Source organism: Tauraco erythrolophus, chromosome 6 (genome assembly GCF_009769465.1).
Source record: "Tauraco erythrolophus isolate bTauEry1 chromosome 6, bTauEry1.pri, whole genome shotgun sequence".
In the NCBI taxonomy this organism is placed as follows: domain Eukaryota; kingdom Metazoa; phylum Chordata; class Aves; order Musophagiformes; family Musophagidae; genus Tauraco; species Tauraco erythrolophus.
The window spans coordinates 70,390,548-70,405,740 of NC_141470.1; the positions used below are offsets into that span (position 1 = coordinate 70,390,548).

The window sequence follows — 15,193 nt, forward strand, 5'->3', positions numbered from 1 at the left end:
AAACAGTTTGCCATCTTTTACCCTTCTCCAAGGTAATGCCAGAAGCTCAGCTAGCTGTTTAGATCGCTGTAGTGATCAGAAACTGACTTTTATTGAATTTTCTAACTGTTCCAAACATGCTGGCTGTAGCACCCAGACCTAGCAGCTCTGTATGAGCTGCACTCAAAAGGGCGTTATGGTAAACTAAAACTAAAACTGAGATTTGCATCTTTACACTCCTGTCACAATCACAAAAGGAAGTTTCCATACTAACCAGTAAAAAGGTCCATAACAACCATTAGTTGTATAAACGTGAAAATATTGTTGCCTGTCCTGTTGTAACTGGTTTACGCCATATGCTACCTGTTTTGTCTCACAGTGATGGAGAAAAAAAACACAACTGTGGCTATTAAAACTGCCAGGGAGATGCTGTTAAGTGGTGTGTTTCCTGGTGAGTCTAGAGTTAATCTCATGTACTTGTCTGTAAGCTGAGCATGTCCAGAGTAATCCAATTAGGATAATTAGAAGTAGCTAGAAGTACAGTCTAGTACACTACTGTTCCAGTCCAACATTTAGGTGAGTTGCACAGTGCAGTCAGTCAGTCTGCACCCACAGATGACTACATTCCAGCCTCGTTAAGGTGCACATCAAAGCCCTGTTCAGAGCTCCAGAAGTATTAGGTACGTCACTTGACATGCCTAAAGCAGCTCAGGTTCAAAGCATATTGCAGAGTTCATGTCTATATACAGCAGCCGAAATGGGAATTTGGAGAGGAAATCCATCTCGCCTATCTCCCTCACCCTCCCAAAAGCTGTAATCAAAACTTTTACATATCAAACCGCTATCAGTTTCTCCACCTCCACTTAGATGCTTTTGTCTATAAACTGGCACTCAGGATAGGATTTATCCCAGCGTAAGAGAAGACAGAAAACATTTTAAAAGACTTGTTTACTTCTTGCAACAATTAAATGGTAACACAGCTAAATAGTCTTCCTGGACTTCAACAGCAAAGGAGTAAATAACACTTGTCCCTCCTGTGTCTGAGGGAAAGGTTGCCTTCATTTGGTACGTAAGACATAGGACTTCAAAATAATCCCTGCACCAGAGAAAAGGTGCTCTTCAAATTCTGAAGACACATAATTCAACTGTCTTTGGGAGTTACAGAAAAGGTACACCAGGATAAGCAGATTTAAACAAGTTTTATTCACAAACTGTTCGGGGAAAGGAAATCTACTGATATAAAAAAAGTCAAGAAACGAACTGACTTTCTTAGTTTGCTAATCCATTTCAGGCACGTTTATAAATTCACAGCATAATTGTTAAGAGAGCGTATCTCCGCACATTTTGCTTAACCTGGGCTGTAACGAGTATTATATTTTGGAACTGTACAGAAAACACACTTCTGTAGCCAACTTGCAACTAGTGTTATCAAATTACTAGCTACACGTTACACAAACATCTTACAATAATAATCAAGAGGTACATTATTTCTGTTTATACATTAACCTAATATGACGTGTGCAGTCAATCACAATTTATATGGTTAATTTAAACAGGTTTGTAGTCAAGCTTGGACTCCAGCTTCTTAGAATCGGCCACTTTTCTCACAGCTTTCATGAAGTCTTCCTGAACTACGAAGTCATGATCAGCACGGATCGCAAACATACCTGTGGAGAATAATTTAACAGCAGGAATAAGTTGGGGCTCCTTGCAGCAACACTACAGGGAAGACAGTGCAAAAAGATTCACTCAAATGAAAGGGAAAACGGATCCATGTTACAACATCTGTATGTAGGCTTCTACATGCAGGTCTTGGAAACTGGGAAAAGGACTTAAATGAGGTGACTTTTCTGAACTAGCTGATCTCTAAGAAATGTTTAACTTGTTTTAAACTACAAGTGTGTAGTTACTGTGTTACTCAGTCTTCCCATGTAGGCAAACTCTAAATGTCCGATGAATTTATAACATGGAAAAAGCATAAAATTGTATTAACTCTCCAGTCATCCAGGTACTAAGAGACTTCTCCACAAAATTCTCCACAAAAAGGAGGAAAATAGGTACCATCACTGTTTCTGGAATGCATCTAATTGTTACGAGACAGGACGACCGATCCTATCCAATACTCCGCCAGTAAGTGGCCAGAGGCCAGCTCCAGCTCAGAGATGTTACACCTGTTTTTTTCCACCCCTCGTGCTGAACCTGAACTACAGAAATCTTTCATAGCACACATGTCACAAGATAGTGTCCAAATCTGCATAACCCTGTGAGGATCCAGCTCCTATGGTGGGGGATACCAGCAGGTGTAACGTCACATGGATGCAGCGCTACTGCTCCTAACTGTTTTTATGCCTGGCTGCTTTATCCGCAGGCCCGGTAAGAGGCTTGTCTGAAACCTCAGCAGCAGGATGTGAAGAAAAAAGTGAGTGTTAGTGAACACGTGCTGTGTTCCAGCAGAACATTTCTGACCTCCTGATTTTTTTTTTCCTGACCCTCCTGAGGGTGGTGAGCCACTGGACCAGGTTGCCCAGAGACGCTGTGGCTGCCCCATCCCTGAAAGTGTTCAAGGCCAGGTTGGATGAGGCTTTGGGCAACCTGGTGTAGTGGAGGGTGTCCCTGCCCATGGCAGGGGGGTTGGAACTGGATGATCTTTGAGGTCTCTTCCAACCCAAACCATTCCATGATTCTATTTTAATCAATTGACAGAAGTATCGGAGAAACAGCTCAAACGTTTAGCAGTTAACAAGACTCAGCACATCAAAATTAAGAGTTAAGAAAATACCTGCTTCAGTACAGACATTTCTCAAGTCTGCTCCATTAAAGCCATCTGAAAGCTTCACAATTGCTTCATAATCTATTCATAAAACACGAGTGCCAATTAGAAATAAATTCACACTTCCCGTTAGATGCCAACAAAATGCACATCCAGCTAACAAAAGAAACTTTAATTTGATTTCAGTGCAAATAGATAGCTGTCCAGTAGACTGACTAATTAACTGAAGTCTTCAGCTGTGTTAGCCCTTTTCATTAAAACAGCAATGTACTGCAGCCAAAAGCTCATATTATAATTAAATCCCAAAGTTACTTACTTGTGGTTACAAGCTTCAACATGAAATGCGAGAAGAGCTACATCAAGGCAATGTTCTAATCATCATTTAAATGATGGAAAAAAAAAAAATCCCAGAAAACTTATCTCCAAGTGATCGTAACTCAGCTCCTTTCCGCTTACAACAACTGCATCTACTAAAGGCATGTAATGCCTTGATATATTAAGCCTGGTATTTTATGCACATATATTTACTAAAAAAAGTAGCTACGGTTATAGTTTCTACAATCATTTTCTGAAACACTGTCTGGTGAGCCTCCAGCAAGTTCTGATTTTTGCAAGACTGCTTGGTCAAAACGATCAACTTTCTGCAAAACTTTTTCAAAACAGTTTACCTTCTGTATGAAATTCAAAACACTTGAACTGAAAGTTTTTATCTTAAGTATCAAAAAAACCCCTAGAGATTAGAAATTCTTCAACTGTGTTTTAATTTCATGTCCTATAAAGAAATCTCCCCATAATTGGAAAGTAAAAAAAAAAAAAAAAGCAAGAGGACTAAGTGATGTCAAGCCTGGCAATGTTTGTGAGTTTAGAGTGTTCAGCAGATTCCACTACTAAAGCAGGAGAATCTCATGCTGGAACTCGGAACAGGTCATTACCTTAGGATTTTAGTGCAATTTGTACCCCACCTTCCTGGTAAGTTCTGGACTTCCCTTCAGGATATCAAAGCTGATCATCAGTCTTCCCAAATCACGTTCAGAAATTCAGCCAGTACCCACCTGACAGCTCCCCTTGCTAAATGGTGTAAAGGAAGGATCCTACTCTGCTTTCACTCCAGTGCCCAAAGATAAGAGGAAAAGGACTAAGTTCTTTACCTCAGGTTCATGATTCGTTTTGGAGCTTTTTTCTCTATCTTAGGCTTTAAGCACGCGTGTTTAAGCCAACATTGCTACTAAGAAAGGCAATCCTGATCCCTCTTGCCCTCCTCCTGCTCCCCGAGCCACCCCCTCTGTTGAGCCGCAGCTGTTTACGTGGCCAGATGGTGAACGGGATCAGTTCCATGATCCAGATCGTGCTGCCTGAATAGCTGGTGTCAGCACAGGGGTGGGGGCGGGCCGCACAGGGCTGGGAACACGCAGGAGAGGCTGTGGGGCCTTGCTGAAATAAAGGGCATTTTACAGGCAAATCACAATGCAGTTTTCCTGAGGAAAGCTCTGAAGCGTCACTGCGAAACTAAGACTCTGGTCAGCTTAGAGTAACACAGACATTAAATGAACCTTCCCCTGTCTGACAAGATAATTCTCCCCCTTGGGCTTTGGAGAGAGCTCTCGACACCACTGACCAAAGACAAGCGTTGTTTTAGACAACAAGGTTTTCATTTCGTCACCTCCAAACTCCAAAGCAAGTTTCTCTGTGACTTTTAAAGTTTCCTTATTGTTTCCAGACTTCTACCGTAACAATTTTTCTTTCTTTTGAGGGTGAGGAGGAGGGGAGGCTGATGAAAATGCTGTTTACTTGCATTGAGCTGTTCCTTAGAAACAGGAAACTACCTGATGAGAATCATGATGATTTTCCAGTTCACAACTGTGCTCCAAGGGTTTAGATTCAGTTTTCCTTTGCAAAGGAAGCCTTAGCAACAAATCAGGATGCATTAAACAACAAAAAAGTAGAATTCTGAGAGAGCGGAAGCTGTGTGGCCAGTGTAAGGAAGAAATTAGGTGGGCAGAGTCATCGTAACAACTCACCCTCTTCACATTTTCACCAGGAAAAGCTACCAGGAAGCTACTTCCTGAAAAGTAGGAAGGATACCCAGGTAGCTTCCTACTTACCTATTTCACCATGTTTAGTGATAGGACCTGCATGAATCTTCAAAATGTCTAATCTGGCTTGTTCGTTTGGTAGATCGATATCTAGAAAGAATTACAGCTTTAATAAAAACAGAAAACCACAACTCATACGGGTAACATCCTCCTTCCAGCCACTGTGAAGGAGTAACTCACGGATTTTCCTGTCCAGTCTTCCAGGCCGCAGAAGCGCAGGATCCAGCGTATCCGGTCTGTTAGTAGCCATGATCATTTAACTCTGTGCAGAGTATCGAATCCATCCATCTGATTCAATAACTAACAGAAAGCAGAAGTTTGGTTTTAAACAAGCCAAAACCTTCCTGGCATGAGCTGTTGTACTTATTTTCTGCGTATTTTCCGAGACATGAAAGCAGTACAGATGAATCTGAAAAAACGGAAGGCCACAGCTTCCTGCATATTCCATAGGCAATAAAGGAGAGCTTAACAGAGACACTGAAAATGCTTTGCCTGGAGAAAAAGATATTGAGCAAAGCAGAGCTCAAACGTGAAAGACTTGGCTGAAACAAACAGGCAACGAAAATGGTGCAAGTATACAGGAGCCAATGGTTGGCCAACACATTTTGATTGTAGTGCATTAAGCCCAGGACATTCAACTTGGAGAACAGCCTCTGGAATACTAATACACCCACACGAAGACATTTCATTGTGAAGATTCACAGTAGCTGCTCTTTGATCACACTGATTTAGTTCTCCATGTAAGGCAGACACATTCTTTTGAACCAGGCAAACTGTTTGCAAACACAGGCCAATGAAGTTTCCCATTAGCTTCAGAGTTCTTAATTCACCAGTGTTTTTAAAATTCTCTTCACACAACCTGGTTTACCAGAGCAAACAGTCCAGAAACAAAGAAATACAACTACGTCTCCTTCTAGCTTTGAAAATGGAACTGTAACGGTTCTAAAATTTTCTAGGATAAGCGTGTTTGGGACTAAAAGAGCCAAGCTCTGCTTTCCCCTCTAAGAAAGAGAGGGCCCCTCAAATCTTCAAAGAGGATACAGTAAGCACCAGCGAAGTCCAGTCACGGCAAGAAGAGAAAACATCTCAAATAATTTTAGCAATTTTAAAGATTCTTTCCGTTAGTCTCCAAGTTGAATTCATGGCTGAGTTATCCATCTGTTTTTTGTAAAGGCAGCATCTACTTCACTTTTAGCTTAAGATCATTAACTCACAAAACTTCTGACAAGCCACATGACAGCGTAACAAGTCACATCCATATTATTAATTAATAGGACTGTACAGTATGCAGTCAGTGTTCAGACACTCACCTCCATCAGAGTCCTCTGAATTTCTCTATCAGCTGAGGTGCCTTCAGAAAAACGGCGACCACCTGCAGCGTATCAAACTCGTAAGTTACAGTACTTTATTTCTGCCTTCACGTAACACTAAGTCTGAAGACAATTAGGTATCCCTTTTAAAGTGCACGGAAGGAGGGGTGGTATTTCAAGAGTTAAACGCACACATTTTAAAATAGCTTTTCATGCAGTCAAAAATCCACACGCCTCATGCAAACAGGTACAGTTCTAAGCCAGCTGCAACAGCTCCAGGAGGAAGCTGAACCACTTGTCCCGTTATGTTTCTTCTGAACAAACGTGCACTGTTTTTTGGGAAGACAGACTGGCGTTACAGCTAATTCCAGTGTTAAAAGGAGACTCCAGCCATCCTCCAGGCCGATAGCCTTACCAATAGCATCGATCTCATCCATGAAAATGATACAAGGCTGATGGTCTCTGGCGTAATTGAACATCTCTCTGATCAGCCGAGCACTTTCACCAATGTACTTGTCCACTATGGAACTCGACACCACCTTTGGAAAGACACAGGAGTGAGGAGACCGGAGTGCAAACGGATTAAGGACGTGTGCATGCGCGCGGGCTCAAGAGGAAAGCCACGCTACCTTTAGGAAGTTGCAATCCAGCTGGCTAGCAACAGCTCTCGCCAAAAGTGTTTTCCCTGTACCTGGACAGACAAGAGACTGAAGCTGTTTAACCAGTAACTCAACACTGCACGCTAGCAACTTTAAAAAGAAAGAGAAGAAACAAAAAAGAAACCAACAAGGCTCTGCCACAGTTTAACAACTAAGCATTCATTACCCTTCCATGAGACTCACCAGGGGGGCCGTAGAGCAAGCAGCCTTTTGGAGGAATAATTCCCACACGCTGGAATAACTCCGGGTTTGTAAGTGGCAATTCTATTACCTGTGAAGAGACAGATAAACAAAGCGAGACTCTGAGTTTTAAAATAGATCAGCAATCCCAGGAAGCTAATGGTACACTTGTCAGTTTGTTTTCCAGACACCTGCATTCTTATTTATCTGTGCAGCACAGTTTGTTTGAGAAACAGTTGAGTAAGAAACCGTCAGATTCATCTAAGGGATCAATCCAAAGATCAATCAACATGTTTGTTTCTCTTGATGCACTTTGCTCAAATCATGTTTTGCTATTGTCGTAATACCACTACCCAGAGTGATTCCAGCAGTTTTTGTGCAAAATTCACGTTTGGTTTGTTGGTCGTCAATCCTACCTATTCCTTCCCACTTGACTTTATGGCACTCCCTTAGCCTAAAGGGTCTGGGATCCTTCAAACTCTCTTATTTAGGGGATTTTCTTCATTTTCACCTTAATCCGAGCTTCTGTAACAGCAGAGGTAAACGATAACCTGTTCTGAGAACTGGGCTTTGGTGTTTAGAATAATCTCTACTACTGCAAGGAGCGTGCAGAGCACCAAACAATCTCTGTCAGGGTCAGCTGGCTCACAGCAGCACGAGCTCTGTCTTCCAAAAGCAGCACTGACGCCCAAACTAACGGGATTACTTCACTACGAGCACACCAGTGCCCCGATCACACTGCTGTTTGCCATAAAGACAACGCCAAAGCTGGAAAACATTCAAACGACACCTCAGAAGTTATCTTGTCTTACAGGAAAACGTAGTCTGAGTTAATGAAACATGGAAATCACTCATCTGACAGGCTGTGAAAGGATCCCGTCTCATGATAGTTCAGGACAAACATCCATAAGGTGTTTTTGCACTGAAAAACTTCACTCAGAACACATCCCACAGTTTGGCAAGTGGCTTTTTGGATACCAGATACCTCTCGCAGCTCTCTGATTTGTTCCGACAACCCTCCAATCTCAGAGTATGAAACATCCCCCGGATCTTCGTGAGACATGTTATAAACCAGTGGATCCACTTCCCTTGGCAAATACCTGGAATAAAGAGTGGAGTAGATGTTTTTTGTTGTACAGACACATTTATAAAGTTATTGCAATCAATTTTAGAGCAAGTATGAAATCTCCTCCCACCTTAAGTATATTAATCAAAAAAACAGAATAAACTCCAAACCTAGCAAAGTTTTTCAAGTTTTAAATCAACAGAAGCTTAAAAAAACGGCTGAAAATGCTGAGTTGTAACTGAAATTTTTTTTAAAGAACAATTGATTTTTCTTTTTAAACAATATATAATAGACTTAACAGAATAAGTCTTCCCTCCAAGTAATCAATCTTACTTAAGCACTGCTCTGCAGAAAACATTTACAAAATATTACAGAACTAATTATTCAAACCTTTGTGTAACCTACTCAGATCACTATTTTCCCCCCTTTATATGCTGAAGAGAAGAGCAGCTGTGGAGTAGAAACCTACCTCATGATAGTCAGAGTGGTCATATCCAGAGCAACTCTCGTCCCCGGCTTCAGCTTACTTTTGTCGAGCTAGTCACAAAGAAGGTACTTCCATTAGAACCACACTCCAACAGTGTTTGGTTTTAGATCTTTGGAAAAAGCGATCCAGGAGCTGGCCTAGACCAATGAACCTGTTGGTTGTCACAAGTGGAGCCCAACAAAGCTAAACTACACCACAGGAAGATTTTTTTTTTTTTTTGAACCTTGAAAGAGATCTCGCACAGCGAGTCATTACCTTACCTCTGCCACTTTTGAAAACAAATACTATTTTCTAGACTATTAATTATTACTAGACTAGTAATTATTACTTTTTTTTTTTTAATGCTGTCATTCTGACTGGATTAGTGGGAGATCTAATCCTGCCCTCTGCTCGACACAGGGCAGACACAGCTGTTTCAGAACAAGCAAGCAATCCTCGTTAAGGACACAGAACAGCTTGCCCATTTGACTATGAACTCACTCTCCTTCTACTCAACAGCCTTCTCATTTCTGGACTGACAGAAAGGGTGAACAGATGTTCATAACCTATTTCCTCCAAGCCTTGCACCGCGTGCACATCGTCCCATATCCAGTTATATCCTCCCATCTTCCAAGTCAGCCAATTCCAGTTGTTGTCATTCTTTTGCTATCATTTACTTCAGATGCCCTAATTATCTGCCTCAGCAGTTTTTGTCTGCTTACTCCCATTTTTATGCGATTTTAAACCACATTAGCAGTCCTGCTCCAGTACACCCTACTACTAATTAATTTCTGCTGGGATTAAAACTATTAACTTGCGTTTCTCACTTTGTTTTTTAGAAATCTGGTCTAGGAGAGGTCTCACCTCTCACAACACAACCTTGATCATAGAGATTACTTTGCCACTCTAATTTCTTTTCTTGCCTTTTTTTTTTTTAATATGAGGTACTCAATCCACATTTGAAGAACACAAAACCTGTTTATTCTGAGGTTTATCGACATGGCATTTGAACAACAGGAATTTCAACAACAGTTTGCAAGCACTGCCTGAAGCTTCCCACCGTCCCTGCTGGGGGGATTTACAAGGCCCCTTGCCCACAGGGGCTCTTCAGTCTCCAGTATTCAGGATCAAGCTGTCATTCCTCCTTACTGAGGTCACTAACAAGACCTCCTTCCAGCTGCCTAATCTGAAGAAATCTGTAAAAGCTTGAAATTCTATCAGATTCAACATTGACCAATAGATTTAAGTTATTCTGCAGCGGGAAGAAAACAAAGAGAAACCACTTGACCTTGAATTCCTTAGGAAACACACTTTAGATAGGGAAGTAATTCTGTTTCAGTTTAAATGGTGTCACTCCTCTTCCTCAGCAGCCCAGCACAGTCACAGGGACTCAAATCAAAAACTAGTTCTAGTCTGTGAAACACTCCATAGGAAATAATTTCAAAACAATCATGGATGTTTTTGTAATCTCTGGTATCAAATTCAAGGATCTTTTAAGAACAAAGACTGTTTTTACTGAAGAATAAACCTGAAAGTACATGCTGCAATGACCATCCAAGCACAACCTACTCCTGACCATTTATCTCTGTTTCGACACAGAACCTCAAGACTACCTCATGTGCCCCTAAGTGGAATTAAACACACTTACGTTCCAGAAAAATATTTGTTTAATCCTGGTGAAAGAAAGTAGTGAGTTTGCATCACAACATCTTGAAAAAGATGAAGCTTGCAGCCCAGAAAGCCAACCGTACCCTGGGCTGCATCCAAAGCAGCGTGGGCAGCAGGTCAAGGGAGGGGATTCTGCCCCTCTGCTCTGCTCTCATGAGACCCCCTTGCAGTGCTGCGTTCAGCTCTGGGGTCCCCAACACAAGAAGGACATGGAGCTGTTGGAGCGGGTCCAGAGGAGGCCACAAAAACGATCCGAGGGCTGGAGCACCTCTGCTATGGAGACAGGTTGAGAGAGTTGGGGCTGTTCAGCCTGGAGAAGAGAAGGCTCTGGGGTGATCTTATTGCAGCCTTCCAGTACCTAAAGGGGGCCTACAGGAAAGCTGGAGAGGGGCTGTGGACAAGGGTGTGTAGTGACAGGACAAGGGGCAATGGATTCAAACTGGAAGAGGGCAGATTTAGATCAGTAATAAGAAAGAAATTTCTCACTGTGAGGGTGGTGAGGCACTGGAACAGGTTGCCCAGAGAAGCTGTGGCTGCCCCATCCCTGGAAGTGTTCAAGGCCAGGCTGGATGAGGCTTTGAGCAACCTGGTGTAGTGGAGGGTTTCCCTGCCCATGGCAGGGGGGTTGGAACTGGATGATCTTGAGGTCCCTTCTAACCCAAACCATTCTGGGATTCTATGAAACTTAAAGTTAAGCATTTAAAGAACATATCAATACTGGCAATTTTTGCACATTTTACACAAGCAAAAAGCCTATGACATCTGTATGCTCAAGGAAAGTAAAGCCTATCTGTATATAAACACTACATGAACTAACAAACTTACTGATATCCACCTCTCTCAAACAGTTTGTCTCTAAAAGAAGGAGAAAAGGTCCTTCCTTACTGAAAAATACGCTATCCACTGACGGAGTCAATACCATAGGAAAATACTTACTGCAGGAGTTTAGTTCCCTGCTTACTGCTAAGTATTGTTAATTGTGGGCCTTCACCAAGAATTCCTCTGACAGCTAGAAACCCCCCCTCTATCCTTTTCTTTTTTAAAAAACTTCTTCCAAGTACAGCAGGCTCCTTGCTCTGCCCCATGCTTGTTCCCTCTCGGCTCCTGCAGCCACCATGCCACCATTACAGATGAATCCCCTAAACAGAGTTGGGTAACTTTTTTAACTTTTGTATGCAGAAGTTCCATTACGCTGTTTTCCAGTTTAACTTCCAGGTACAAATCTTAAGCTAATCCAGAGATTGTGGGTATGCAACACATTTGTACGTTGGTCTTGCAAATACATTTTCTTTCTTTACATAGAATCAGTAAGAGTTCAAAATTCTGTAAAGAACATTAGTTTCTCTTCAGAAAGACAAAGAAAAGCACCTCTAACATCAATACCACAACTGCGCTCCTTTTACTGAAGGAATTTCTGTTTTTCACAACTTCCATAACACAGAACATGCTACAATCATGAAGTGTTAAAAGCTCAACTGCATTTATCCTTCTCCACCATAAAGGAATCGTAGAATCCTAGAATGGTTTGGGTTGGAAGGGACCTCAAAGATCATCCAGTTCCAACCCCCCTGCCACGGGCAGGGACACCCTCCATTACACCAGGTTGCTCAAAGCCTCATCCAGCCTGGCCTTGAACACTTCCAGGGATGGGGCGGCCACAGCTTCTCTGGGCAACCTGTTCCAGTGCCTCACCACCTTCTGAGTGAAGAATTTCTTCCTTATATCCAATCTAAATCTCCCCTCTTTCAGTTTAAAGCCATCACCCCTTGTCCTATCAGTACACACCCTTGGAAAAAGTCCCTCTCCAGCCTGACCAGAGATTCCCTTTTGCTCCCTCAAGAGCTCCACGGTTGCAGAACACGTTCATTAAGTGTTGTGGTTCCTACTTAACAGGCAGCTGTGGTAAGAACCAGCCGACCTACAGGTTTTAATCACTCTAAGTGGGTCACGTTCCGTGCTCAATTAACCAACAAGCAGCTTTTAAGCCATGTCTGCACCACATCCCTTACACTTTTGTGTAAAAATAAAAAGCAAAGAGTACCTCTTAGTGGTTCTTGCTGACTATAGCAGAAGGTGGACGATGCTGTAAGCAAGGGTCTATATTAAAGTGTCTAACTTCTACAGAATTCAGTGTAGGTAAAAAAGCTGTTGTCTCATAGACCAGAAGTGACCAGGCTTTTTTTTTTTTTTTTTTTTTTAAGATTATTAAGGACAATTAAAAATCCATCAGAGCACTTAGAGCAGGCACCTTGACTACCATAATTTTTTACTGAAGTGTAAAAGCATTAGGAAAAAAACCCCGTAAGGATAAATACTTATAAAACATTAAACCTAAAGCTCAGCATTATGGTCGTATGTTGTGTTCACAACACAGCAAGGGAGACTTTCCACAGTTTATTCGTTTTCCTAGTGATGATGAATTTTCAGAGAGTTCAAAATCAGGCAAAAAGACAGAGCTTCAACTCAATGAAAAGAGTAAAACACATGCAAGGTTCCAGGAATGTTTTGGACTTCTTTGTCTTTACTAGGAAGTTACACCACTACCAGCTTCGAAGGGAGAGGGCAAGCAGATACTGGTATGAAATAACCACATACACCTTGAAGAAGAAAATACTCTGTCCCACTAAGAACCCAGTTTACAAAAAGAAACACTAATATTCAAGACCAAAGCAAAGTTCTAATGAATATTCACATAGATCAGCTACCTGACGACGACAGCCAACCACATATCTTGGTCCATTCGTAGCCTTCACAATAACTGGAGAGAAAAATCAAAGAAAAAAAAATCAAATTTACTTGATTTACTGCTCTGAGTTACGCTTCTGAACTGTCCAGTATTTTTTTTTCTGCCGATACTCAATCACTGATACTCTAATTCTTTACTCCTGCAAATCTTTAGCCAGATTTTAAGCACTAAAGTTTATTGTCAAGATTTCAAAGACCATTAACAGTCCAGCACACTTACATTTCTCTTCTGTCAGCTGTTTAAGAACCTCGCCAACAATCTGCAAAAGAATAAAGGCAGTATTAGCCTGCGGATGAATTACCACACAAAACATTTATCGTGTTTCAGGACATGCAAGATGACTGTCACTTTGGAAATCCCTTCTCCTGCTTCACGCTGTTTGGGGGAACTTTCACATCTTTAACATCTCTGTCAACCAGGACAAACACAGAAAGCCTCTCTACCCCGTATGCTCGGCGTGCCCGCTCCTGATGGCACGGCCCCTGTTTCTGTCAGCTGCACCATTCCCGCTCACTCTTTCTCCACACCAAAAATGGACTTAAATGCCACTTCCAGGCAAGTTCCCTGCCAACCATCACCACAGGTCGCTACGACTTCGTTTTTCTTACGTACCTGCCCAACACTCTGCAAGGCCTTGAGATCATTTTCTGATTTTTCATATTGCTTGGTGAGCTCTTTCAGCTGTTCCCTTACTAGGAGAGGAAAGAAACGCAGGATTTTGCCAACGTTCAGTCCAACAGTAACCCAGGACGAGGTCCTTTTAGAGCAGAAAGGTGGAGCTGGGCTGATCCGCGCGCCAAACCAGTCACCCTCCCGCAAGCACGGAGGAGCCTCTGCCCGCCAACCCCAGGGCCCGCACACCTCACAGTGGCATTCCAGATGAATTCCTCATCTCTTATCAGGAAAAACACCCTGCAGAAGGCGCCTAAAAACCCGATCCGGAGCTTAAAAAGCCCAAATTCAAAGGCTTCGGTACCTTTGGGCGGCACTGACATTCGCGCGAGGGACCGCGCTACTGCCACAACGGTGTAACAAAGAACGTTTTCCACAGGAAAACAAGCGACCGACAGGAAAACCTCCCAGGGGACACGGCTGAGGGAAGCGAACCGCCGGGCTCAACGCGGAGGCGGCAGAGCCCGACCCTCCCGCCCGCCACCGCGCACGGCGGTGCCGCGGGCCCGGCTGCCCCGCGGGGCTCTCCCGAAGGGAAGGAAAACCCGCCGCGGCGCTGGCAAGGGGAGCCACGGCGTGAGGCCCTACCGCCGCCCCCGGCAGCTGCTCGGACCCCCCCCCCCACCTCCCCGCCCGCCGGCCTGGCCGGGCCCGTGACGAAGCGCAGCAGCCGCCGCGCTCCCTCCGGGCTCGCCGGCGGCCATCCCCACCGCGGCAGTGCCCCCCCTCCCCGCCCTGGGGCCGGCACTCACACTCCTTGAGGCGGCCATCGATCTCCTTGTGCTCCAGCAGCTTCTTGCGGTAATCCTGCAGCGCCTTGTCTCTCGGGTCCGCCATGATGAGCAGCCGCCGCTCATAGGGAATGCCGGGAAGGGCCATGGCCGCCGGGGGCAGGGCAGGGCCGCGCGCCCGCCCCGCCCCCCCGCGCGCGCCCCCGCGCGTCCTGCGGCGCGCCGCAGCGCCCCCTGCCGCCGTGGGAGGGGGGGGGGGGGGGGGGGGGGGGGGGGGGGGGGGAATGCGCGGAGCGAGGCGCATGCGCATTGCGACAGGCGCGAACGGCCGGCCGGCGTACGAGGGACCCGCCGGTGTTTGTCGGTGTGCGTACGTGTGTGCCCGCGCGCGACCGTGCCCCACGGTGCCCGGCGGAGCCTCCTCAGCTCCTCTCCTCAGCCGCCGTGCCAGGGTTTCCTGTCAGAGGCGGCTCCTGGGGGGTGGGCCGTTCGGAAGCTTTGAGGACGTCAAGGGGAGAAACAAAAAGGCAAATCGCTGGATTATTGGCAGCCGAATTGCAAAGTTCATTAACCGAATTAGCAAAGGTTCGTTTTCAGCGCTGACGGGTGCAAGTTTGAGGATTAAGGAGCCACCGCGGCCTGGGACACACCTGGTGGCGTCTCTTGTGCCGCCAAAAGGCCCGTGGGACTGTGAGGAAACGGGGGGGGTGTGTGAGCGGCGGCGGGGCCGCCCCGCCCCGCCCCGTCCCGGCACAAGTGAGTCACCGCGGCCCAGAAGTTGGGCCGCTTCCCCGGGCCACCCCCCTCGCTGCCCGGCGAGGAACCCGCACGCCCTTCCGCAGCGGGCAGCCCC

General features: G+C 44.7%; 1 protein-coding gene across 1 annotated transcript; it reads right to left on the reverse strand.

Moving 5' to 3' along the window:
- Positions 1 to 1,163: 1,163 nt before the first annotated feature.
- On the reverse strand, positions 1,164 to 14,509 carry PSMC6 (proteasome 26S subunit, ATPase 6). Its single transcript, XM_086613108.1, is given in 15 exon segments — positions 1,164 to 1,646; positions 2,759 to 2,830; positions 4,852 to 4,932; positions 5,023 to 5,100; positions 5,103 to 5,142; positions 6,153 to 6,214; positions 6,568 to 6,691; positions 6,782 to 6,843; positions 6,995 to 7,082; positions 7,977 to 8,091; positions 8,527 to 8,594; positions 12,897 to 12,949; positions 13,157 to 13,196; positions 13,550 to 13,629; positions 14,362 to 14,509. Coding segments are annotated over 15 exon segments (1,209 nt in total). The 5' UTR covers positions 14,489 to 14,509; the 3' UTR covers positions 1,164 to 1,527.
- Between the last annotated feature and the right edge of the window lie 684 nt (positions 14,510 to 15,193).